The 25,451-nt window shown below is 33.9% G+C and overlaps 2 protein-coding genes across 2 annotated transcripts; both read left to right on the top strand.

The window, feature by feature from the left end:
- Positions 1-3,079: 3,079 nt before the first annotated feature.
- Positions 3,080-8,939, top strand: LOC127794537 (uncharacterized). Its single transcript, XM_052325713.1, has 10 exons — positions 3,080-3,638; positions 3,893-3,987; positions 4,248-4,315; positions 4,395-4,438; positions 4,544-4,621; positions 4,722-4,875; positions 6,844-6,990; positions 7,083-7,193; positions 7,877-7,942; positions 8,360-8,939. Exons 1-10 carry the CDS (start codon positions 3,316-3,318, stop codon positions 8,456-8,458), a joined length of 1,185 nt encoding a protein of 394 aa, XP_052181673.1. The 5' UTR covers positions 3,080-3,315; the 3' UTR covers positions 8,459-8,939.
- A 1,178-nt stretch (positions 8,940-10,117) lies between these two features.
- On the top strand, positions 10,118-19,218 carry LOC127794538 (uncharacterized). The gene is made up of 3 exons (XM_052325714.1): positions 10,118-10,451; positions 18,398-18,497; positions 18,856-19,218. Exons 1-3 carry the CDS (start codon positions 10,193-10,195, stop codon positions 18,926-18,928), a joined length of 432 nt encoding a protein of 143 aa, XP_052181674.1. The 5' UTR covers positions 10,118-10,192; the 3' UTR covers positions 18,929-19,218.
- The last annotated feature ends 6,233 nt before the right edge of the window (positions 19,219-25,451 follow it).

Consider the following 25,451-nt stretch of genomic DNA (forward strand, 5'->3'; position numbering starts at 1 on the left):
AATTCGTTGACTATTCATGTATTTTTTAAAAAATGCATCAATTTCTACTAAATTTTATAGATGTAAATCATTTGCCTCTTACCATTAATAAATATTTGTTAAATATTTATAGATTGCTAAAATGTGTCACTCTTACTATTATTGTAAAAAAAAAAATCACAAATGGCTAATGATGGCATTGTCGATGACTATCATCGACACTTGTTAAAAGAGTTGGGTTTGAACTTATAACAAAATTCTTCATTCATTTTTTATTCAATTGAATCCAAAGATTTTCAATATCCAAGTTCAATCAATAGAATAATTAATAAGTTATTTGTTTTTTTATAGGTTAAGCGAGCAAGAGAAATAAGATAGAAGAAAAAAAATGCGATTACTCTAAAAATTCATTGCTATTGAAGAAAAATAATACATTTTCTCTAAAAACCCATATGTGACAATAAGTTTTTAGAGAAATTCCCATCTTGAGATCGGGATTTCATAGGAAAGAAGGAAATAAGAAAGAAAATGGATATATTGATTGGATTATATGAAATAATAGATTACAATGAATGAGATAAAATGAGAAGTTGCATCGAGAATAATAGAACTATGAAGATAAAGGAGACGAGCAAGTGAAAGTGAGAGAGAATAATGTTTATATATAAAAGTAAAATGGTTAGTTTTAGTGTTCTATTAATTATGAGAAGGTCAGTGCATATATTGAAAATGTTAAAATAATTAACGTAATTTAGATAAATCTTGGTGCATTTATTAAAAATGTTGAAATAATCAATACAATTAAAATAAATCTCAAATAAAATGAACAAAAATAACTAAAATGTTGGCCAAAAGTAATGTTGTTTGGCAATTTTAGTTTGTTTTCAATATAAAAAATTAAATTGAACTGAAATAATTGACATTGTCAAATTTAAAAATTGAACCAAATTGACCCTTAGATTGAACTAAATCGAATCAACAATTTCGATCGATTCGATTCAATTATTTCAATTAAACATATTTTTATCCACCTCGAATTGCTTTATAGCACAATAATGAATTGGTGAATATGGATATTTAAATTTAAAAATTAACTATTACATTTAAATCCTGACGCCTAAATCTTGAATCGGGTATGGCTCGAATTCAAGACTCAATCATATATAAATTCATACAAAATGTTAATTTAGTTTAACCCATGCACATCCCTAAATTTATTTTATAAAAATATTATTTTGATACTTAAGTTTAATACTTTACATTAATATATTATATATTTATATTAATATAACACACAATACAAGATATTAAAATAAGATGTCACTACGTATATCAAATTTAAGTATGATTAAAGCAAACTTTTAGTAAATACGTATATTATTATTATTCATAGATTTGCCCATCCATAAGCATTATATGGAAGGGAGATTGGACTACCATTTCTTTTTGTTTGTAGTGTTTTTTGTATTTTAAAAATTTTAAACATATTTGAGATGAAAATAAATAAAATATTTTTTTATTATTTTTAGTTTTTTTATTTTTAAAAATATAAAAGTAAATATGTTTTCATTATTTTGAAAAACTAAAAATTAAAAACGGACAGAAAACAATAAAGATAACAAGACCTTATTTTTTGATATGCAAATAACAATATAAAAGAAAAATATTTTACCCAAAAAATAATTTACTTCAAAAGAAATGGAGTTTTAATTATTGAAAATGATATCTTGCACGCAAAATCCCTCAATAATTATATAGTAATTATGTTTTAATAATTATATTTTAGTCTAGCTGTCTAACTTTTTCCTGTTTGATGCATTAATTAATTAATGTTAAATTGTTAATGATTTGAGCCACCTAATAGTGGGAATTAAGCCAAATTTTGGTACCATGGCATTACCCCAATTATCATTTGTCAAGTTCTAAGCTAATGAAAACTTTATACAATATAATATAACTCACTAATGTTATCTACCTATGTTAAATGTTATTATTATATAATTAAACATTAAGTTTTAATGTTAAATGTTCTATCAATAAACTAATTTATAATATTACCTTTTAGGTATGTTATGACCATCCTATATTGTTAACTCATTATTGAAATTGACATTGATTTCTTAATGCTACCCTTTCGTCTCTTTCTATGACTTGTATTCACTATTTCTCTCTTGAATGTTGATTGAAATTAATTAATTTTCCTCAATAACCACATTTATTGCTCTCTCAATATCTCATTGACCTTATCAATGGATCCTTTGCAATAACCCAATCAAATAGAAAAGACATATTTCGAGATATTTCTAATGAATAAATGTAAATAGATATATAAAAAAAAATCAAAAATACTTTAAAAAATTTGGCCCGGGACAAGACTTATCTAGAGTCTTAGTCTTAATTGATTGCAGTATACCAATATAAGTTATTAGTATAAATAATGTACGTTTCTAATATTAATCTATGAATTTTACAAAGAATTTTGTAATCTTAAGTGTTCGATTTAAGTATTAAACTATTAACGCAAAAAATACCTCACACCATTTGACTAGTTTATGCCATATAAATTTTGAATAGTTTGAGGACGAACTTTCCAATTACAAATTTTTATTATTGATAAAACATAAAAATGATACATTTGTAAATAAATTTAATAAAAAATTATCATAAGAAATGTGTTTGGGAGGGGGCTCATGCTTTCTTCTCATTTTGCTCGTATTGGGCAAATGTTGTGTTGAGTGACGCAACCAATATAACATTGACAAGTGATGTAACGTAAAATTTTATAATAATTTTATATGAATTAATAATAATTATACTTAAAATGGATAATAAATCTTCTAATTATTGTTAATTTAAATATAATTATTATAAATTATAAATTTGTGTATGTTACATATAAAAATTATTTGTCAAATTTATTTTTGAATATAATATTTGTTATTAAAATAATAATTAAGAATCCTCGTAAAATTATTTTGAAAGTAAAAGCATGCATTTATTGAATATTAAAGTCGATAATTAAGATTAACCACCTGTGTGTGTGGGGTGGTGAGTGTAGATATATATGACGTTGTTGGAACGGGTCCATGGCTCAGCTGCAGGCTTGTTGCAGCAATCAACGCCCTATTCATTTTCAGCCCTTTATTACTCTCCTTTTCCCCCTACAATTTCTCCATCTCTCTCTTTCTCTCTCTCTCTAGGGCTTTGATTCTTCAACCTCGCAAATCTAGCCTATTCCTCTCTCTCTTTGTCGCGAATTCGAAGTCGAATCTCCATAATCAGTTGAATCCATTTCTCGAGTTTCTCTGTTATCTCTCTCTCTCTCTCTCTCTAGAAATGACGACCTCCACTGCGAAGAACAGCAACTTGTTGCCGCCGGGCCTGGTGTCCAATCTCCAGGATGTTCTGCTCCGAAGGCAAGCCAACAGCGACCGCGAGGAGCAAACGTCGAGTGACGGCGTTGAGCCTGGCTCCGAGCCGTCCTCTTCCTCCTCGCCTCCCGATGCTGCTGCCGAGCCTAATTCCGAGCAGGATCACGACGCCAGGCCGGTCGTTCTGCTCACCAATGGGGACGGGATTGAGTCCCCTGGCCTTACCTTTCTCGTCGAGGCTTTGGTCCGCGAGGGCCTCTGCAATGTCCACGTTTGCGCTCCTCAATCGTCGGTCTTCTTTCCTTTTTGGTTCTCTCGTTTTGTGTTTCCGAGTTTCTTTTGCGTACCGTGTTGGTTCCCGTATTGGTTTCTCGAATCTCCCATGGCATTTTTGGAACTTGGATTGGGGGCAAATGAGGGAATTAAAATTATTTTTTTAATTCGTAGATATGAGAAATTCTGTTGCCCTTGAGAAATGGCAGTTTCTTTCTCTGTGAAATCGCAGTTTGTAGTTTTCCTAAATGTCGGTGGATTGGTTATAGGGACAAATCAGTGTCGGGACATTCTGTGACGCTCAGAGAAACTGTTGCAGTGACTTCCACCGAGATCAATGGCGCGACGGCTTATGAAGTTTCGGGTATTACTGCATTTTTGGGGATTCTCGTGATAATTTTACTTGATTGTGCTTTCTGTAGCTGGTTTTATACAAATCTGTGATTTGGGATTGCTAAAACGGTGTATATATGCTTAATTGTGACGATTTTAATTAATTAACCTGGCTTGATCCTTCATCTTTTGCTTATATTTTATGTCATAAAATACTGCAAATCCGTGACAATCTTTCCATATATTTGTGGTTTTAATGATATTAGGATTTGCTCTTCGTTTTTCATTCAGGGACTCCTGCGGACTGTGTGTCATTAGCATTGTCGGGGGCACTGTTTTCTTGGTCAAAGCCTCTGCTGGTATGCTTTCGTAAATTGGTTTATTCTACTTTGTTTTTGGTCATGTTCCTACTATTTAGGTTTTTGGTCTGATATTTAGGTAATAAGTGGGATCAACAAGGGTTCCAGCTGTGGGCATCACATGTAAGTAGTTTACATACCCTTTTTTGTTTGCTTATCTGAATTTCCAGTTTCATTAATAACACTAATCTCAATTATCATCAATTAAGTAGTTTGCTTATTCTCCAGGTTTTACTCTGGTGTTGTAGCTGGAGCTAGAGAGTCCTTAATGACTGGCGTACCATCTCTGTCAATCTCCCTGAACTGGTGGGTTTTTTAACTGCCAGTATTTGTTGCTATAGTCATTATCACTGCTTTCTTGTTGCTTTTAGTATGTATAATTTATTGTTGTCACAAACTATTTCAGGAAGGAGGAGGAAAGTCAAGATAGTGATTTCAAGGATGCTGTCTCTGTCTGTTTACCTCTGATAAATGCAGCAATAAGAGATATAGAGAAAGGAGTTTTCCCCAAAAATTGCTTGTTGAATGTAGAAATTCCCACATCTCCTTTGATGAATAAGGTTTGCCTTTTAATTTATTCCTTTTTTTTTTTTGTTTGTACTGAAAATCATGTAGTGCATTTACATTATGCTTGACAAATCTCACCGGCTATGGTTTTGATATTGATAAATTTGATCCTATAACATCCCTTATTTAACAGTGAATCTTTTTCCTTAATGGCATATAGATATTTTATTTCCTTATTTCTATATCAATTGCCCTTTGTAAGTTTCTCCAGAGTGAATTTGGATCAAAAAGTTTTTTGTCCTGAATAAAAATGATTGAATATGAATATGGTAGAACTTCAAGTATTGCACACATGATTGTCTCTGCAGGATAATCTTCCAGAATCTGCCAATGTTACTGGGCCCACCCAACCACCCATGCCTTGCCCCTTCAAAATGTGTGTGTGTGTGTGTGTATATATATATATATATAGAGAGAGAGAGAGAGAGAGAGAGAGAGAGAGAGAGAGAGAGAGAGAGTGGACAAAAGAACTAGACTTTTTTATATCCTTAACCTCAGTTGTGCACCTTTTTCATCAGTGGAAACACTCACCTTATTTCAATACATAAGGAGTTCACTCTCAAAACGAACAAGAAATCTGAATGTTCGTGAAATTTTGTTAGGATGTCAATAAATGTCCCACTAAATTGGAAGGCACAAGATAATTGTTTAGTAGTATCATTGAAGTTGGTACAAGGTTTTCTTTCCGATCTCATTTTTGTTTTTATTTGTGTTTTCTTGGGATCTTTATTGGTGTTTTGACAGGGATGACTAAGGTTAACTGCTCCTTATGAAATATTCTACAAGGTCATCTTGTATTGAACGAACTTGGGGAGTGTGGTGTTTATGAACTATTATCTGATTGGCTGTAAAACATTATAAATTATAGATGTGAAATGGTATTCATCTTCAGTGTTAAGCTTCTGGGTTCTAAAAAGCTGGTCTCTTGGGTTCTTCTTATTGAATTGACGGCGCTTCTCCCATTTGGTGTAATGGCTAGTTAAATATCCAAGAAATTTTTTCTCAATGTACCCCAGAAAAAGAAGGTTGTGGAAAGAACTTTAGAATTCAAAGTTGGTTTCTGGAGATGCAGAGTTAGGAACTCCTGGTAGCTTTAAAACACAAAATGGTCCAAAAAAGGGAAAAAATGATCTTCTGTATAGACTGTATTTGTCCTCATGCCATGTTTTATATTCATCTGGTTTGGTTCTGGGGGCATAAACAACATCATCTGTAAAATATGATATTTTATCTCCCATTACGTGAGTGTTGGCTGTCACTAGGGGATTCCCCAAGGGGAGGTAGGGAAACAGCTTGGCTAAACAAGTGGTTGGTTGTAATCTAGTGGTGTTGGCAAATAATCCTTTCAACAGACTTCATTAAGGTTGCGTTCGGATAGAGTCATTCAACCCTGTTATTTGGCAAAATTCCAAATCCATTGTTTGTTTACATAATTGTTGGGAGCATTTGGAATCTTGGATTTGGGCCCAAATTTAGGGAAACTAGAATGATTTGAAATGACAAGTACGTAGATGTTATTTCAAATGTTAGAATTTGAGGTGCAAGTATTTCAAATGACAAAATTTGAAATGACATCATTTGAAATCCCTCCATCCAAATGCAACCTAACTGTTTTCTGTTTTTTTGGAATTGATATGTTATGTAAACATTTTCATTGATGCTGCCTTATAATAACATTAAAAAAAGTTTTGAACTGTAGAGCACCATGGCATACATTTCTTTGCTTCTTAGTTTTGCAGCTTTTGCTGCAAGGGCACCCCTACTTATTGGATCAGTGGCTGGCAGAATTCTCTTGTGTACGGACAAGCTGGTCTTTTTGATTCTTAATCTGCATATCCTTTGCTACTCTTATGGCTTCTGATATCCAACTGGTCTTTCAATACATCAGTTTCTCTCTTGCTGTACTGTCTAATGGTGGGCATGTTATTCATATGTTTTTATTATATCCGCTTTTTATACAGGGATTTAAGCTAACCAAGCAAAGTTTGAGGAGATCCATGCCAAGCTGGCTAGCTGTATCTGCCAACAGGTCCGCGGGACGTTTCATGTCCAATCAGCAAAGCCTTGGCATGCAGCTTGCCCAGCTCAGTAGAGATGCTTCAGCAGCAGTAAGTATCTGTGTTTGCAACAAGAACCTGGTAGTTAGGATCAAAGTTACCTGTTTTTTGTTTCTTATTCAAATTTCTATTGTTTATTTCAGGGTGCAGCTCGCCGCCTGGTTACACAGAAAAAGAATGTTGAGGTTGTTGAATCAGTTGGAGTTGCAGGAAAATCTGACCCCAACCGAACCGTGAAATACTTTCGGTTAGAGGTAGAATATTTTTACACTGATAGGGCTGTGTGTGGATGCAATATAAAGATAATTTGGAGTCAGAGTTGTCACAAGAATATTTGGTGGCCTTAGTTCTCATGCTTAACACTGTTTATTACAATGATTCAAACCTTTGGAAACTCCATTTCCAGAATCTTCCCTCTGCTATGCCTCACCTTATCCCCTTGTCCTCCCTCACTCTCATCTAAGGTGCTTGCTTTGTGGGGGCACAATTACTTGCAAGTTCTCATACTATTTAGACGCCTGAAGTTAGATTTTTTACAAATTTTAGATGCATGTGCAGGGCTCCCTTTTTGTCTCCCCCTTCTTTCTCCCTCTTCCTGTCCGAGTTTCTTGCTTTTCCTTTGTGCAATGAAGTTGCTCACATGCTGTAACTATTTTCTTCCATAAACAGTTTATTACATTCACCCCTGGTGAAGTTTTGGCTTGGTTGTATTGTAGTTCACTACATTGTAATGCACTAATTGATTCTGGAAACTTAAAAGTATTCTGGGATTACGTCACTTTTTTTCTCCTCTCCTTATGCTGTGTTTGCTTCTGTAAATTTTTTGAAGTGTTGGTTTTTTTTTGGGACAAATTTTGCTTGTCGAACTTTTCAAGTTTTGTCTTCCCAGCTAATTTTTTAGATGTTATATGGTGTAGATAATGATTCCTTTTTGCAGTTTTTGGATAAGGATCAGGAAGATGCAGATGAGGATGTTGATTTTAGAGCACTTGAAAATGGATTTGTAAGTCTTAACATTTTCCTGTTTTATGGGCATCTTTTAGTTCTTTTTAGTGCTAATGTTCCTGACTTTATCTTTTGCATATTGTACTACTACATTGGTGTGTAGAGCAAGTAGACCAATTTGTAACCAAGCATGCCTTAACATTGCAATGTTTCTATGACATTTTACCACTTGATGTTTTCTGAGTAAAGGAATCCCAAAACCATCTTCTATATCACGTAATCATGAAAGGAAAAAAGCAACGAGATTGCATCTTATATACATTCAAATGCTTTATGCCAAGTTACCTGTTCAAAAGATTTTGGAAGTTGATATTGATTTTATTTGATTTACTTGGAAGGTTATACTATTTTTGCTTGGTATCTAGGCCCTTTATATATACCCTACATTAGTGATTTTTGTATTTACTTGGGACAGATCGCAATAACTCCAATTTCTATTTCACCGCATGTTGAGTTGGACGCTCAACTATCTGCTTCAGAATGGATTTCCTCTGCCCTTAACACAGAACAATGACTGAAGCTTTCACGGGATTTGTGTACATTTGGAGATGCAGTTTGTTGTTCTAATTATCGATCCTTTCTCTCATATTATTTTTCTCATCCTCCTTCTCCTCTAGTTTAATTTATTATTTCGTTGTGGAGCAAATGGTTCCCACATTAGTTCAAATGTTTGGCATGTTGTAGAATGTCCACCCATCCTACTGCCTTAATGGTGGACAAGGTCCCCAGTCTTCTGTCTCATCTCGGTCCGAATATCGCGTGAGTGAAGAAGAAGTTGGTCATGTAGTTCGTACCTTGTAACTGAAAATTGGCAGTGCCGGAACCATTTTGATCTCGTGCTTTTTCTTTTTTTGGCCGTACAGTTGGGGAGCTCTGGGAATTTCATTGTAACGTCTACTACTTTCAATGATTGTTTCCTAGGAAGAGTGACTGATGAATGGTTTGATCACTTTGATCTTCTTAAAATAGAATTTGTATGTTGTATTGTGATTAAAGCTTAAGGCTTCTTGTAGCAAGTGTTGGTAGTGGGTGGGGACTAAAAACTGAGAGAACTGGCTCGATCCATGTCGGGTTTGCCGAATATGAATCAAAGGAACTCATCAAGAAATTGGATGAGATGATTCTGCAGCTTTGCTTTGGAATCAAGTTTGAGCCTCGTGGAGCAGGCAGGGCCAAACCTGGACCACCCTAAGCTACTTTGTTTCTTGTGTGGTGACGAATGCTTTTGGATCCACCCTTTGCCTGTAGTTGGCAAAGTATCAAACATGCACCTGGATATGGCCTGTAACACGAGTGGGGAAAAGAATATGGTGCTACCTTGTTGGGCGAACCAATATATTATTTACCAGAAAAAAAAATCCTTTTAAGTTCCCTATTTTTATTTTTAATGTGGAAAAAAAATATTAATTTTGCCCAATTTAACCCTCGAAATTTACCTTTTTTGTTTAAATTCATTTCTGATTTTTTTAGTAGATCTAATTTGGAAGTGAATTAAGCCAAAAAAAAAGAAAAGAAAAATAATAATAATTAAAATAGAGAGTCCAAGCATTCTAAGGTCAGTGAAATCATTTTGAAAAGTTAAGGGTGAGTTTGAGTTAAAGAAAAGTTGAGGGGCTAAACTGACAAAAACAAACAAATTGAAGTCAATTTGACTTTTTCTTCCTTTTAATTTTATTTTTATTATTTAGAAAATATTAACAGTATAATTTTTAATTTAATTTAATTTTCTTCTCTCATCCTTCACCACCAATAACATTTGCTATGGCCATCTGATTCATATACAAAATGAAAAAAAATAACACAATATATCAAGTTTTTATCTAAATGTTAGCTAAATGAAATTAAATTGTTGGTTTTATTTAATGTCACACTCCTTCTATCTTTTGTACTGTATATGATAATTTATTGGATGAATTAAAAATAAAAAATAAAAAAAACCAAATAAATATTAATACTGAAAATAGAAGGGGATTTTTTGTTATCAGATGCAGAATTAAACTGTTTTTATTTTATTTGGTACAAAATAGGTTCCATCTGGATGGGCCTCACCCGGTCCAACCCAGCACACCGCCACTCCATTCCTTTTGGACCAGTTGACCCATCTTCTGTATAGGCTCCAGGCCCAGGCCCAGTGGTGAGTGGGCTACAATTTGAGCAACGGGCAGATTTGCGCCTTCTCCTTCTTCGTGTCTCTCTCTCTCTCTCTGCGCGTAGGGCGTAGAGTGCAACTCCGTCGACCCAGCGAGCAATGGCGTCTAAAACCCTAGTCAGGGCCGGAGCTTCGCTGATGAACCGGTTTTTGAAAAATACGTCGAGCACGAACCATCAAATAGCGACGACCTGCTTGGAAGGCACCCCCATGCCAATGATTTTGCCACCGGTGCTGTCCAAGTCCCTGGATTCTGTTCATTTGCATCGCAACGACCCCGATTCGCTCAAAACAGTTTCTTCCCATGCGTTCTTGTACCCTTGCGGCCTCCCTTCTCTCCGATTCTTCTTGCCCGACGGTACTCTCTCTCTGTTGTATATATATTACGCGCACATATATAATTGAGAGGCTTCCTTTTTCACAGTTAGTGCTGTTTGATTGTTCAAAATTAAGGTGAATCAAAGGAAAGCTACGCATTATATTGCTTCGAACCATGTAATGAAAATATCCCTATGCCTGTAGAAGATCTATAAATATCCCTAGGTTTGAGGTGAATGGTATTGTTTATTTTACCGTCTGTAGATTATGCCCTTCAATAGGAAAAAATCCCTCGTAAGGGCCTCAACGACTCTGATTCGCTCCCTCTGTATGTACATGGTTTTGCCAATTCTTTCGAGCTGATTCTATTTGTGTTGCTGCCTTTCATCCATTGCTACCTACTAGGATTATGCCCTTCCATAGGAAAGAATAGCAGAACTATTAGTGCGTATTCAGAAATGCAATGCTATAATTGTAAGATCTTCTTATTGATATTCAAAAGATTCAATAACACTAGGGGCTTATGCAGATGAATTAAAAGAATCAAGAACCAAACCAGACAGACTTCCATGGTTCTGTTCAAATTATACGTTTGACACAACCTAGAATGCTGAGAACTCTCACCCCAAGACGACCAAAAATTCATTACTAAATGCAGCATGGATTGTTTTATAGTTGATACCTATTTATGCTTTTAAAAAAACATAAATACAAAATGAGAGCCGGAAAAATGAACACAAGAAAAAAGGTTTCTCCACTTGTTTTCAGTGCCATGTTGGAAATGTCTTCCTATTCTATCTTTGTTTTCAATATTCTAATTAGACCCCAACAAATACACGTGAAACTTTTTAAATTATTAGCGACAAAAATTAGAATATAGAAAAAGCAACATCATATAAGGTTAAAGTTGCTCCTTTGTGTAGGACTGTTTTGGGTCGTGTAAATAACTTTTTTTGCAAATCAAGTGTAAGGTTGCATACAAAAAGGGACCATAATCTAAACCTTGCAAAATAAGGACCTTTTCTCAGATAAGTGACATAATGTAAGAAGTAATGTGGAGAAAGTACTTTTAATTTGTGTGAGCCTACTACTTTTAGAGAGATACCACCTCTTCTAAGATGAACACCTTTTCGTATGTCCTTTGTTTGTGAAATTGCAAATGAAATTATCATTGGACTGACTATTCTAAATAAGTGAAGGCAATAATCTTACAACCTAGAATGGCGACCAAAGAGCTTAGTTTGGCTATTGCTAGATTAATATGTAAGCCTGACAGTGCCTTAATATGCAACAAATTACACCTTGAAAATCTTAAATCCTTAATTAGCAGCACAATTCATTTGCAAAAAGTTGTTTAACAGCCTCACTCCAGTTACTATTAGAACCCCAATAGAAACTGGAAATTGTACTTTTCCTATCTAGCCTCTGAATCATCAAGCTTAAGAATTATAAGAATGATATGAAAAGGAGAACGAGGATCACCTTGTCTCAATTATTTGAACTACTTAAAAAAAACGCTTTCATGGAATCATTTATCCACACAACCTGATTTGAGGAAATGGAAAAGTGAACTCAACTTTCACTGATCCGCAAAACACATACACATCAAGATCTGTAAAGGGAACTCTAAATCAACTTGATTGTATGCCTTCTCAATAGCCAGTGTATGAAGAAAATTTGACAATAAGCTTTTTATGTAGAATCAATGCATTCTAGCAATCAACGCATCATCCAAGATGTGATGCTTTCTCCAAAAGTGTTTGGGAAGATGAAACAATGTTGTTCACCACATCTTTAAGCCTAAATGAGAAAAGTGTGGCCATAGTTTCATAGACACTCCTCAATAAACTTCTTGATAATTGTTTTGGCCTTTCAAATGATTAGATTAGCTAATAAGAGAGCTTGATTTAGATTCAATCCATAATATATTGAATAAGCCTTTTAAACAAATATTTTACACTAAGGCTCTGTTTGGTGTAAAATATTTTTAAACAAAAATTATTTTATATCATAATGTAAAAAAATTATATATTTTAAAATATATATCTAAAAATTTTTGGAAATTTTCTTACCTAAAAAGTATTTTGATATAATGTAAAATATTACATAAAATATTTTCGTATCTTTCGTGCCAAGTTTTCAAATGACATGTTTAATTTTTTTAAATAAAAATAACTTAACAACAAAAAAAGTGACAGCGAAAAGGACAGTAGTATATTAAAGGGTAAATTACACTACTCACCCTTGGGGTTTGGCATAATTACAATGACTTCCCTGCTAGTTTGACAAATTACGATGACTAGCCCCACAGTTAAAACAATGATACAAATTGTCCATTTTACCCTTGCATTTCTCTCTCTCTCAAAAAATAATATGAATGGTGGCGATCATTGGCCACCACCAGGGGTGGCCAGTGAGAACTGGGTTTTCAAAGAGCACAGAATTTACCTAGGTTCTCTGACCGAAGGAACCCAGGTCAGATTGGAAGCCTGGGTTCTTCCCCTTGGGGAGGGGGGGGGGGGGGGGTGGTCAAGTGAGAGGCTCAAGCGCCACCATCACTAGCATTTCTGGAGAAGGATCCTGGTGACCGCCATTGTTTGAGAAGGAGAGAGAAACGGGGAAAGCCATAAATGGGAGGGCATTCTAGACGTTTTAAAAAATTTAAATGCCGTTACTTAACGGTAGGAGTATTGGCTGATAAAAGTTTTAAATCTCAAGGGAGGTTCTTGTAATTTTTCAAACTAGAGGGGAGGTCCTTGTAATTATGCCAAACCTTAGGGATGTTAGCATAATTTACCCTAAATTAACTGTTGCAAGTCACACCATAGTTGTCAAAAGCGTGCCTCAGGCATGCCTGGGGGCAAGGCTCAGATGAGGGTGCCTCTGCACTGCTGAGGCAAGGTCCCCTCCTTAAAAGTGCACGCCTAGGCTCAAAGACTCACATCTCAGACTGAGTTGCAAGGTGTGCCGCTTCTGTGCTTGGGTCATATTTTGTATTTTTTTTAATAATTTTTGAGGGGTTTTAGCCTGATTTGTTACTTAAGAATCTGTTGTTTGGTCAATATGAAAACATAATCCCATAGATCAATCAGAGATGAGCAAGAAGATGGTAGTCAGAGCTTTGTTGGATGGCCCACGCTAGCAGCCTTGCTGGCACACGTGCTGGGACATGGGACTACTACTGGTGACTTGCTCTTCACTGGTAGAAAGCAGGTTGCTGGAGGCAGGCAAACTACCTCTGGCAACTATTATTTCATTTTCTTCCATTTGTTTTGTGTTTGATTGAATCTCTTTAGGGTTTCTTCACAATTTACATGCATTATTTTCTTTATTTCTTATTTTTTATTTCTGTTCTGCCTGGTATATTGATGGAACTCGCCCAAATTTGTTTTTCTTTTTCTTTGACATCAAGTTTGTGTCTCAATGAATACTTCAAACTTCAAGACCAGAAGAGCCACCTTCCAGGTTTTATCAAGTTCCATCAATATAAATATTTTTGTACAAAATTTTGGATCCCCTATGATTACATTCTTCCTGCAAGTTCAATCAATATAAATATTTTTACACAATTTTTATTTGTTATTTTTTCTTTATTTTTAGATTCTTTTCCACTCCCTGCACTTCACTGGTTTTCTTTGTTTTTTTAACTGAAATTCGTCTTTTATCAAATTTCAATGAATTTTTTATGTTGTTTTTATGTAAAAATAAAACAATTTTATGTTTTTCTTTCTTCTAATTATTTGTTTATCGTGTTGTTTTAGACTTCTAGGTACTTCTTGAAGTACTATGAGTTGTTATTAACCTATTATAGTGGTTGAAATAATATTAGTTGTTATTGTAGTAGTATAGTGTTGGTGATTTGTTTTTAATGTTTGGTTTATATCGAAAAGAATGATGATTTGCATTTAACTCTATGATTGGTATATAGTTTTGGTTATTTTTTTTATGATTGGCATTTACCTCTCTATTGGCATATATTGAAAAGAATGTTGTATTTAGTATTTTGATACAAATTTTGAATAAATGTGCGTCTCACATCCAAAAAGCCCACACCTGGTACCTCAGTCTGTCTTGTGCCTTTGACAAGTATGGGTCTCACTTTAAGCAGTTTTGTCGTTTATAAAAAGTATGTGTCCCCTGCTTTTTCTTTAAACTAGATTAACCTGCTTTCTTAAGAGCAACAGCTTGACTTTAAAAGCAAAGTTGTGTGTTGCCAAATACAGGTTTTCAAAAACTTAAAAGAAAGCAGCTGTACTTTAAAAGCTCAAAAATACTAAGCAGGCTCTTAATACCACTAGGTGGCTTGTTGCACAAATTCTTTCTGCTACCATCTTTATCCATCATTATATATTTTTGTAAGGCCATTTTCTTTATATCCTGTGGTACATGCAATGGGTTTTTTTACCAAGTTTTCTTTGGTCTTCCTCTACCTCTTTTGCCACAAAGTTCCTCTATTATATCCATCTGTTTCACTGCTACATCTATTAGTCTTTTTGTCATAAGTCTAAATCCAAATTATGTTTCACATATCTTATCTTTAACAGACATTACTCAATCTTATTATGTACAATCTCTTTCTATTTCTATTTCTATCTTTTTATTGTTGTCCCCATGTCACCTTGACATCTTCATCTTAGTTACACTTATATTTTTCTCTTGTTGGTACTTGTCGCCCAATATTTTGAGTTGTATGACAAGGATAGTTTAGAAGTTCTTAACATTATAGGACTTTATGAATCCATAAATATTGGACTCACTTTTCCCCTTTAACCATTACTTATGAGTAAAATGGCTTACTTTGATAAACAATATATTGAGCCTGAATACTACTACATGGTGTTGGCTGCATGAGTTTCATCTCCTCAATCATATTTTTACCCACAGGTTATCTTCTGTAAGGCCCTTGTAACTCATGCCGCCTTGTAACTCATGCCATACCTAAAAGTCTCTCACCAAATTTTTCTTAGTCTTTTACCTCTTTTGTTAAAGATTTGTTCCATTCCATCTACTCTCCTCAAAGGAGTCTCTATTGGTCTTCATCTCACATGACCAAATGGTCCAAACTGTCTTGATTGAGTTTCATGCTTCTTATCTTCAATAGGAGCCACTTCAATCTTATTACAACTAATCTCATTTCTAATTTTATCCTACACAAACAAAAGAAACCACTTAAATGAACTACTTTGATACCAATTGAATATTTTTATGCCCCTTAACTGGAGCTATGTCTTTAGGCCAGCTAGGTGAATACAAGTCTATAGATTTGGAGTTTTACTTAATCGACTTACAGGATAACAACAAAGCAAGCAAGCAAAAGCAAATGTGGAGGAATGTCACAACATGAAAAACCTTAATTTAGCAAAAACTATGAGTTCCTGTATGTAGTTCAAACTTCCATTATAATATCAGATATGACAATGTCAACTTACAAACATTAATCAAAACCAAGTCCAAGATCTTTCCCATTAAGTTGACTGTTTCTTGAACTGGTTATGCAATATCTCCCTGTGAAGGTATCCATGGAGACTTCCGCTTGGAGTCTACCAAGACTTCTCCTTTACTTGAAGAAGGTTGATGCTTTTTAAGCACGTATCTGATTCTCTGTTGCTCTGTTATAGATATAGAATATCAGTTCAAGACTGTTTTCTGCTTGCATCGGATGTTTGCATTTTTGGAAATTTAAGAAGTTGTTTTCCAAAAATTTATTTTTGTTTGATTATATATTACAATTATAGGATCAATTCTGGTGATTAGTTTTCCAAAGTAACCCAAATTGCAAAATCCCAGATAGATAGGCTTCTAAAATCAGACAGCAATAAGTGTCTTTAGCTGAGCATGCCTGTGGTTAGCCTGCAATGCGAACCGTCCAAGTACCATGGCCACACTTTGCCAAACTTCACCCGTGGTAGCATTTTGAAATTTTTGCTGAGCTCTGCCACTGTGACCTTGCTACCCACATTTGATGCTAGAATGTTGTAATGTGAAATCTTGAATCATCTTGGGCAAGCTTTGCTGATGGTTCATTGCGGACTATAGTACAATAGAAAGCCTTACTTATGCCATGTTTAGTAAAACCTAAGGTAAGTGTCCATCCAATAGAAATTGTATCATCAATAAAGAAGCCTACTCAAGAATCGTTACTTTGCAAGCTTCAATCCATTCGAGTTGGCATCCTTTGATTTCTACCTCTTATGAAAAATGCATCTATTTTGCCTTCTTGTCTTTCTTTGCCTTGGGACTACTATAATACCTAAATTTGTACCTTAACTCTTGAAAACTCATCCCATAACTTGGTGCTACATTGTGAATCTGAAGGCATCTAAGGTTGCTTATTCTCCAAAAAGCACAAGCATCCATAATGCTTCAGACACAGATGTGGGACGTGCTGATTTTTTTAAAAAAATGAGGATATGGATGATGATAAAAAAATATATTTTATATATTTTATTAGTTATATCTATAAAATAATATCCATAAACCTGGAAAGATGCATTACTAATTGAAAAACAAATGATAACAAATTCAAAAGTAAATGATCATAACTTAAAATATCACTACAATTTAAAAACAGAAATTAGCACCCAATATATGTGAAAACCTCTAAAAAATAAGTATTGCCAACTTACACATATTTTGATGTGTTTGACAAGTCATCATTAATGGATACCTCACCTTGCATGTATTGCACACGTTTTAATTTAGATGACAAGTATGTTTGTAATATGTATTGGGTATGTATGGTTATGACATGACTTTTGTAGTGCCTGCATTCTGTTACTTAATTCTTTTGCTTTTTTCTGTTTGAAGTTGTTATTATCGAAACAGTCACTTTAATATATGTTTCCATGTAAATAATTAGACTCAAAAACAAGAGAAAGCTAATCTACTTTTGCTGGAAGTATGGATCGGTGTCTGTGTTGCTGTCAAATTGAATTCTATCATGTGGGATTGGATAGGCAGCTAACGTATAACTACATGTATATCTTTCATGCCTCTTCTCCATCCAATTGTTTTGACCCTTGTTGCCTAACTTACCTGTAAATTATGTCAGTTTCCTCTGAACAACAGCCATGAAGTGAAATGTTTTTTACATGTGAATTATATTGGTCTCCTCTGAAGATCAGCGAGGAGAACTTTCTTATGAAAGGTTTACTTGTTTAGAAAATGCACCATGATTGTTGGAATTTTTGGTGCATCACTTATGCATATGGAAACAACTCTTCCAAGTCACATAATTCTATTGCAGTTTACCATTCATGGGATTCGGAACCCATGGTTGTGATAGTTGCATCTATATGACCATGGCAGGGGTGTCAGCTCCTCTGAGGATTTGAAGTACTGGCTCAATTTTTGTTGTGTCACATCCTCATGCTTGGAGTTTACTTGTTGCTTACAGGCAGACCGATTTAGTGAGCTTTCACTCTACTCCACTCTGCTGTAAAAGTTGAATTGATTTCTGTCTTGGAGGTTATTGTTCCTTTATGGCCTGGAGAATATATCATTATTTAATGAAGCTACCTTAAGAATGTCATATGTGATTACTTCTTTGTTCGTTGCCTGTTGGTCTCCCTCAAATGATTTCAATTATTTGACTATGATATGAGTTTGCAATGCCTTGTGTTCTTATCTATAGGTTTTGTGGTATTGAAGAGGATAATGTATAGCTTTGTGGCATGCATTTTTGCCACCTTCAATTTGGATTATTAGGTACAACATTATTAGAAAAATGTTCAAAACCTTCTCCAGTCAAGATTGTTCAATTTGGGTTGAAATTTGTCCTTCGCATGGGATTAAGTGGTTCCATTATGTATTTCCCAAGTGTATCTATGGCCATACTTCTTGTAAAGTCATTACATTACATTCCATGTCATGTCTTCTAGTTTCCCAGTAAATTTTCTTGGTCTTCCAATAAATTATAGTGGCTGAACAAGATAATGTCAGCTCCTTTTTAGTTTGTACATAAGCTTATTTTGCCCCGTTCTTCAGGCAACGAGTCTTCATCAAGTGAACCAATGCTCTTGTTCCCCAAAAGAACATACCAACCCAGCAACATCAGGAGGAAGAGGACTCATGGATTCTTTGCTCGGTACTCTCTCTCTCTCTCTCTCTCATGCAATGAACACGAGATGCACCTTTTCTACTTGAGTATGTGCTGCTCAATACCAGCCCCTTTCTTTAGTTAAATGGTGTAAAATCTGACATTAACGATTAAAATTGTTTAAATTAACATAAAAAATAAAATAAAATTGTTTCAATGCTCATCACCTGTTGTTCTGCTCAATACCAGCCCCTTTCTTTTGTTAAATTGTTTGAAATCTGACACCAAAAATTCAAATTGTTTAAATTAGCGCAAAAAAAAAAAAAAAAAAGAAGAGAAAATTATTTGTCATCACCTGCTGTCAGCAAAGATCTGTATTCTAATTACATATTTTAACCTATTTCAGCAAAGCAACCAAGGGTGGGAGACGGGTTATTGCTAGGAGAATTGCAAAGGGTCGGGCAAGAATAACAGCATAGCAACTCGTTATTGTGGCCAAGGCTTCAGTAAAACTAAATTCTTCATCTTGGGTTTTGCGCTTGGATGTGTTGAAGTTTGGTGACTCAAGTAATGTAAACAGACTCTTCCTTTCTGGGCAAATGCAACCATCTTTTCTATTGTTCTGCTCTTTTATTCGATTTATGTATTAGCCCTAAGGAAGTTTTCCCATATAGTTAGTATTAGTCTACTAATGATGTTTATTTTGAATTAATTTTCCCATTCTGGAATTAAGTTGTCTTGCTAGTCCGACCTCACCCATGTTGCAACATCCTCTCTAATTTTCAAAATTCTGATTTCATGTTTATTCTCAATCATTGCCATTTGTTTCAAATGGCTGCCTTGCATGCTAACACCATGTAAATTACTTGTAGACATCTGTATCTGGCTGTAAAGCCCAGCTGTGTTTAGAAAATTTGTGGTGATCCTTTGGCCATCTTAATAGTACCTTGCATGTGATTACTACTTGGAAGGGTGGAAATATCAGACTTTGGGGAGCGCATTATTGGCTGAAATCTGTTCAGGAAATTACATGGAATTGTGAATGAAGACAGCTTTTAAAAGTGGATTTTTGTGTAGCCTACATCCTTGTCTTGAAAGCTAGGTTATGCTTTTTGGGATCATACATCTCTGTGGCACCCTTTTTTGAGGAAGATTTTGGGTACAAATTATTTGTGTTAACTTGCGTGTCCTTTTGCAAGACTGAGGTTATGTTTGTGGAGGGGATATTGGATTTGGGTATCAATGGTTACTCGCTTTCATGGGTAGCCGCTAGACTTCCCATATTTAGGATGTGATGCGGGCATGCGTACCTGCTAAACTCTGGCACATTTCAAGTGGATTTGGACACTTTTTTTTGGGGGGGGGGGGGGGGGGGGGCTCAACACTCTCCTTTCCCTCCCCCTTTTCTTTGGACACTCAACACTAATGGGGTTTGGTAAAATAGCATGGACACTTGTTACATCTGAAAAATGATAAAAACCCTTTTATTGTTAAAAATGTTGAAGTAAAAAGATTGTTTGTTTTCTGGTTAGTGTATTTTTTATTCTTTTGTTTTGAGCTACCTTTCATGTTTTACAGGGGTTTAAATTATGAGTATATTTTGATATTCTAAATTATAATGTTTAGAGAATATCTTTTCCCTAAATGGTCTTAAAATGTGACACTGATGAAGATTTTCTCTTAATATTTGTACATTTTATTATTTTTTTGTTATTAGATGGATCGTATAATCCTTTTTTTTTAGTTGCTTTGATCTTCTTAGTTTTTTGTTCTTAGACTTGGGATATACTCTAATTTAGAACTTAGATTGCTTTGGTTAATTTTATGAAATTTTTATTTATAAAAGAAAGAATAAAAAAATTATTTTTTATTTATATTTCTCCTTCCTTTCCTTTATCTTGCCAGACTTTTCTCTCTATTTTCAATTGATGAACGATCATGCATTGAACCTGGTTTAGTCTTGGTCGAGCCAAATAGAGAAGATAAGAGAGGAGAGATGGAGGGTGTTTGGTGTAATTTGATTGTATTATTTTGTAAATTTATTTAGTTGCCATTTAATGTTTAATAGGCCTAATAGGCCAATTTGATCGCTATACTATAAGCAAAATATCTACTTTAGTATTTATCTTTTCTTTTTTCTCAATTTAGTACTTACAAATTTAAAGTGATATCTACTTAGTATTTGTCATTCGTGGATTGTTAATTTCTATTAACTGCTATTCGTCAAACTAACAGATATGAAATTGACCTATTTTTAAAGTTTAAGTATTAATTTGAACTAATTTTTTATTCATGTAACAATTTAAATTATTTAGAATTAATTTTTTATTAGTTTTTTTTTATTTTACTTATTTTTTTTTATAAAAAATTAAGTAACGTAACATGTCACGTTTAAATTATAAAAAGTATAAAGTTAAATAAATCTACAAATGTGCAATTTCATAGACTATTTGCCTCCTTTACGAGTGTTCGAACTTAGATCTAATATATTTAATAAGGTTTGATATTAAATATAGATTTAATTACTCAAACAATTTGGATATAGATAATAATAAATATATATAATTAAATTAAATTTCTAATATATATTATATACAATAGAAACATATTTAAATATTAAGGAGAACGTAATCGTTAAATGTCTACTATTACATATAATATATTTTATTTTTAATTGAATATATAAAAGTTTTGCTAGAAAAATATTATATTAAATACATAAGATTTAATATATAATGTTAAATATAAAATATATTTAGTATATTATATATTTAATTTATTATCTATATTTGAACAGATATATATAAGGTCGGCTTAAGAATTGGTGAGGCCCTAAATGATAAACGACAACAACGCAGTCGATCGTAACTCTTTCTTTTTCTTTCTCTCTCGCTGTCCTGCACAATCAAAGAGTAGTGTCACCGCCGCCTGTGTGTCTGATGCCTCTTGCTCTTAGTCTCTTTCTTCTTGTTAGTGACCCTATCTCTTGTCGGTGTCCGCTGTCTCCTTCCTTTAGTGTTTCTCTCATTCTTCGACATCTTTTTGGGCATCTTTGTCCTTTTCCTAATGTACCATTTTTTTTTTGAGGTCTCCCTTCTAGGGACACTAAGTATAATAACTGCACTAAGTATATAATTGGATCCTAACATGAGTTCTAATAACTACATTGTTTAATACCAACTCAATTAAAATATGATAAAATACTAGGCTGACCATTGATATATATATATATAATACATGGATAAAATTTAGCTTATTTAATATAAGGTTATCTTCAACAAGTTTCCTTATTACACTCCCTATTATATTATAAACAATTCATTTTCTATTCTGATTTTGTCTAAAAAATTGTGTCTACTCCAATAATACTCCCTAGCTATTCTCTTCTACTCGCCTATTTTATTTTCTTATCAATAAACATTAATTTTATTTATTTTACCTTATATATATATTTTAACTACTATAAAATTTTATTATTATCTTTGAACACTTAATACACAAAATAATTAAATATATACATATATAAAATAAATAATTAAATATAAAAATTAATCAGATACACACATATACATAATCAATAATCAAATACACATATACAAAATCAATAGTCAAATACACAACTCAATAACCAAAGACACAAATATACAATATCAATCATATAATACAAAAATAAATATAAAATATACAAAATCAATCACAAACCACCGAAAAAGACGCCGTTGCTAGATCTGCAGCTGCTGCTCATCGTCTTCGCCACTACTGTCATCTACAACTTGTCTTTTCCAGCCGAACAAAGTTGTTGCGTCTAGTTCTCTCTTTCCATCTTGGGCAGTTGGGGAGGTGGGGGAGAGATAGCGAGAAGAATTTAATCGCCAACATTGACGCGGCATTTCAAGGTTGTCAAAAATTTAGAGAGAAAAAATGGTGATAGCGAGCTTTGCTGGAGTTCAATTTTTGGAAAATTCTTGCCGCATATAGCTTTGGCAAGCTAAAGATGGCACTGTTGGAGATAGCCTAAGACGAGCATTCAATTTATGGGTTATCTTATTTTTTATTCTATATTAATGAAGATGGTATATATAATATCATGGTAGACTTAACCCTACATATCTTTTATTTCATATAATTACTAGCTACTCGCTTCTAATCCTTTAATACCTCGATTTTATAGGAATCGAACTTGAGACCTTAAGTTCAACCAATGTTAATACTTACTACTAAACTATAACTCTAATAATCAAGAAAATTTATTTGGGTAACATTTGTTAAAATGAGTAAGATAGATTGAATCAAGATAAAATTTGAATGTTTTTTGAATTAAGATATGAAATGGTCAAGATAAGACTGAGAAACATTCCAAATTTTTTATTAAATTATTTATTAAATTTTTTAAAATACATTGGAAGTCATATGCGTCACTTTTTTTTATCTGTAAAGTGCAAAATATACTTATCTTGAGAGGGAGAATAGGAGAGAGATAAATATATTTGAAAAATATCATATAAGAAGTCACATTACTTCTTTTTCAATGATCATCAAATAAATTTAATAAACACATTAAAAAAATAAATCTAAAATATTTATCATATTTTATCTTTTCCAATCCATATATTTTGAACTCTAAAAAAAGTCTATTTACTAAACAAGGATAATGTTATATGCAAAGACAAACATCAAATATCTTTTTCAATGATATAGAATGAAATGAAATTGTTTGACGTGTCCATTATTCACATGGAGAGTGGACATCTTTGGTTAATAAATATTCCTAATAGGTAAATATATCCCATAGTGTTCAATTCAACTAACTGATGGAGATAGCTAGCTAGTAATAAAATGATGCTAATAACTAATAAGTACCACTTGTACGGGCATGTTGATAATTCATAAGTCATCATTATTTATCATTGTTGTATTGGTCTTCCCATAAAATTAGGTCACAGTTGTAAGGGTGACAAGCATGACCAGCACCATATGTTTGAAATTTTAGACATTTTTAATTTTATAATACAGATAGTTCACTCCATACATTTAAAAAATTAAAATATAGTAATGTTGAGGGATAAAATTTATTTTTATGTAATTATTGATAGCATGCATATATCTATGGAGTCAAGGCTCGAATTTCTATTTGCTACTTATTTATTCGATTTGTTGGTCCATATATAACTGATTGTGATTTATAAAGAGAGTGGGATACTTCGACCAAAGACTATTGCATTGGAGACTCCTCAATTTTTATGTTAAAAAAAAGAAGAGAAATTTTAGTCATACTCACATTTACTTTCTTCTACCTTCTTCATCATATATACTCGGTCTAACTTTGTCTTACCAGCCCATTAGAGAGGTTATGGTTACCATTCAAAACTAACTTTTTATTTAGTTGCGAGGTACACCGAATAGTTTGACCGACAATACATAGCACTGACACCAACAAGTTTCTATCATATGAGTCTAACTAGTTGACATATTGGCATGCATGCAAATGTTAGCAACACCAAAATTATCAATTCATTTTCTTTCACTTCAATTTAGACAGAGTGTTAGTGAAAATTTTAGTTGAATAGTAATCAATGCACGTGAGTGTTCTCTTTGTAGACAGATACATATATACATATAAATATACATAAGCTAGCAGTAGTAGTGATCATGGTGTATAAAGACAGACACACATATATATGATGAGTTAAGATGCATCGAGCACTGTACTGAAAAAGCTTGAGATGCCAAAAACTGGTTCCCTGATTGTTGGCCCTTACTAATTAACAAGAAGTCACCCCCCTCCCCCTGTGGCCATGGCTGCTGCTGCTCCCACTGCCACTGCCACTCTGCTGCATCCCACTGCATATGCATGCTTATATATATGCATATCTTATGACCACTCTTTAGATTCAGATTGCTCTCTCCTTTTCTCTGGCTCATATATGTAAAAGTGCAACCTAGCTAGCTCCCTTTTGTCATGAAGGCACCGATGTGTTTATACATATATATATATGCTCCCTTTTGATGAAAGGTTAGCAACCCGCCCCAGAGGTGGCAGCTAAGCAGAAGTTAGGTTTGAATAGGGAAAAGAGATATAGGTTTCGAATTTTAAGGGTTGTGTGAAGCATGGCGCATGGGACTTGGGTGGCCATGCCCACCATGCTTGAACAGGATTTGAGGGCAAAAGAGGCTAATAATAATGTTGTCACTTATAAGAGTATAGGTGGTTATTCGCACATTGGCTTGGAGTGCCCTTATATTTTCACCAAATTTGTTCACTTAACAGATCCGTTGATGGGTAACACTCCTGCCAGTTCAAGGACCCGTTATTTAAATCTGAAACTTCATGTGAAATTATTGATTTCTTTTTAGAGGTTCCATCCTCTCTTTGCTCTTAAGGCTTGGTGTTTTTTGGATTTTGGCTTCCATTCTTCAGTCAGAAACGTCTCTCGAGGAGCTTAGACTTTTAGTGGTTTGTGCTTGTGTGTGCCCATCTGCTTCTGCTTGCCCTAGCTAGATCAACCCAGGTTGTAGCTACTTGCTCTTTGGCAATCCTTGGCCTTAGTGGCCCTCTGATGCTAAACATCTCTTTCACTCTCTTTCTCTCTCTCTCTCTCTCTCTCTCAAGTTTGCTCTTATTTCCTGTCCTCTTTCTGGAGCTTGTGTTGGCTTCAGAGATGTGCTTCTGCTTGTACCATGCTCTTAATTTGCCTTAATGTTGGGCGTTAAGGCTAGTTGGGCGTTGTTAAGTGAAGTTGATAAAAAGAAAATTTTCAAAAATTTAGTAGATTCTGAGGATTCCAAGCCATGCTATCCAGTAATTTGAACATCACCATTAATCTCCATTCTAAGAAATTAACAGTGGCTATTGTTGGGTCAATTATCAAGTGCAACAACAACTATAGCTAGCAACCATACCCAAATGGAGAAAAATATATGATTTGTTTGCCTGTTGGCTTCTTGGATATATAGTTCATCAGAGACACCCAAATGGAGAAGCCTTTTAGCCCACAAAGAAAG

The sequence above is a fragment of the Diospyros lotus genome, chromosome 2, assembly GCF_014633365.1.
Source record: "Diospyros lotus cultivar Yz01 chromosome 2, ASM1463336v1, whole genome shotgun sequence".
Classification (NCBI taxonomy): domain Eukaryota; kingdom Viridiplantae; phylum Streptophyta; class Magnoliopsida; order Ericales; family Ebenaceae; genus Diospyros; species Diospyros lotus.

Bases quoted from the DNA above. Each gene is read 5' to 3' on its own strand.
- LOC127794537 (XM_052325713.1), top strand. From the start codon at position 3,316: ATGACGACCTCCACTGCGAAGAACAGCAACTTGTTGCCGCCGGGCCTG. The intron at 4,439-4,543 runs GTAAGTAGTTTA...CTTATTCTCCAG, and splicing joins TCCAGCTGTGGGCATCACAT to GTTTTACTCTGGTGTTGTAG. The intron at 7,943-8,359 runs GTAAGTCTTAAC...TACTTGGGACAG, and splicing joins GAGCACTTGAAAATGGATTT to ATCGCAATAACTCCAATTTC.
- LOC127794538 (XM_052325714.1), top strand. From the start codon at position 10,193: ATGGCGTCTAAAACCCTAGTCAGGGCCGGAGCTTCGCTGATGAACCGG. The intron at 10,452-18,397 runs GTACTCTCTCTC...CCCGTTCTTCAG, and splicing joins CCGATTCTTCTTGCCCGACG to GCAACGAGTCTTCATCAAGT. The intron at 18,498-18,855 runs GTACTCTCTCTC...AACCTATTTCAG, and splicing joins ACTCATGGATTCTTTGCTCG to CAAAGCAACCAAGGGTGGGA.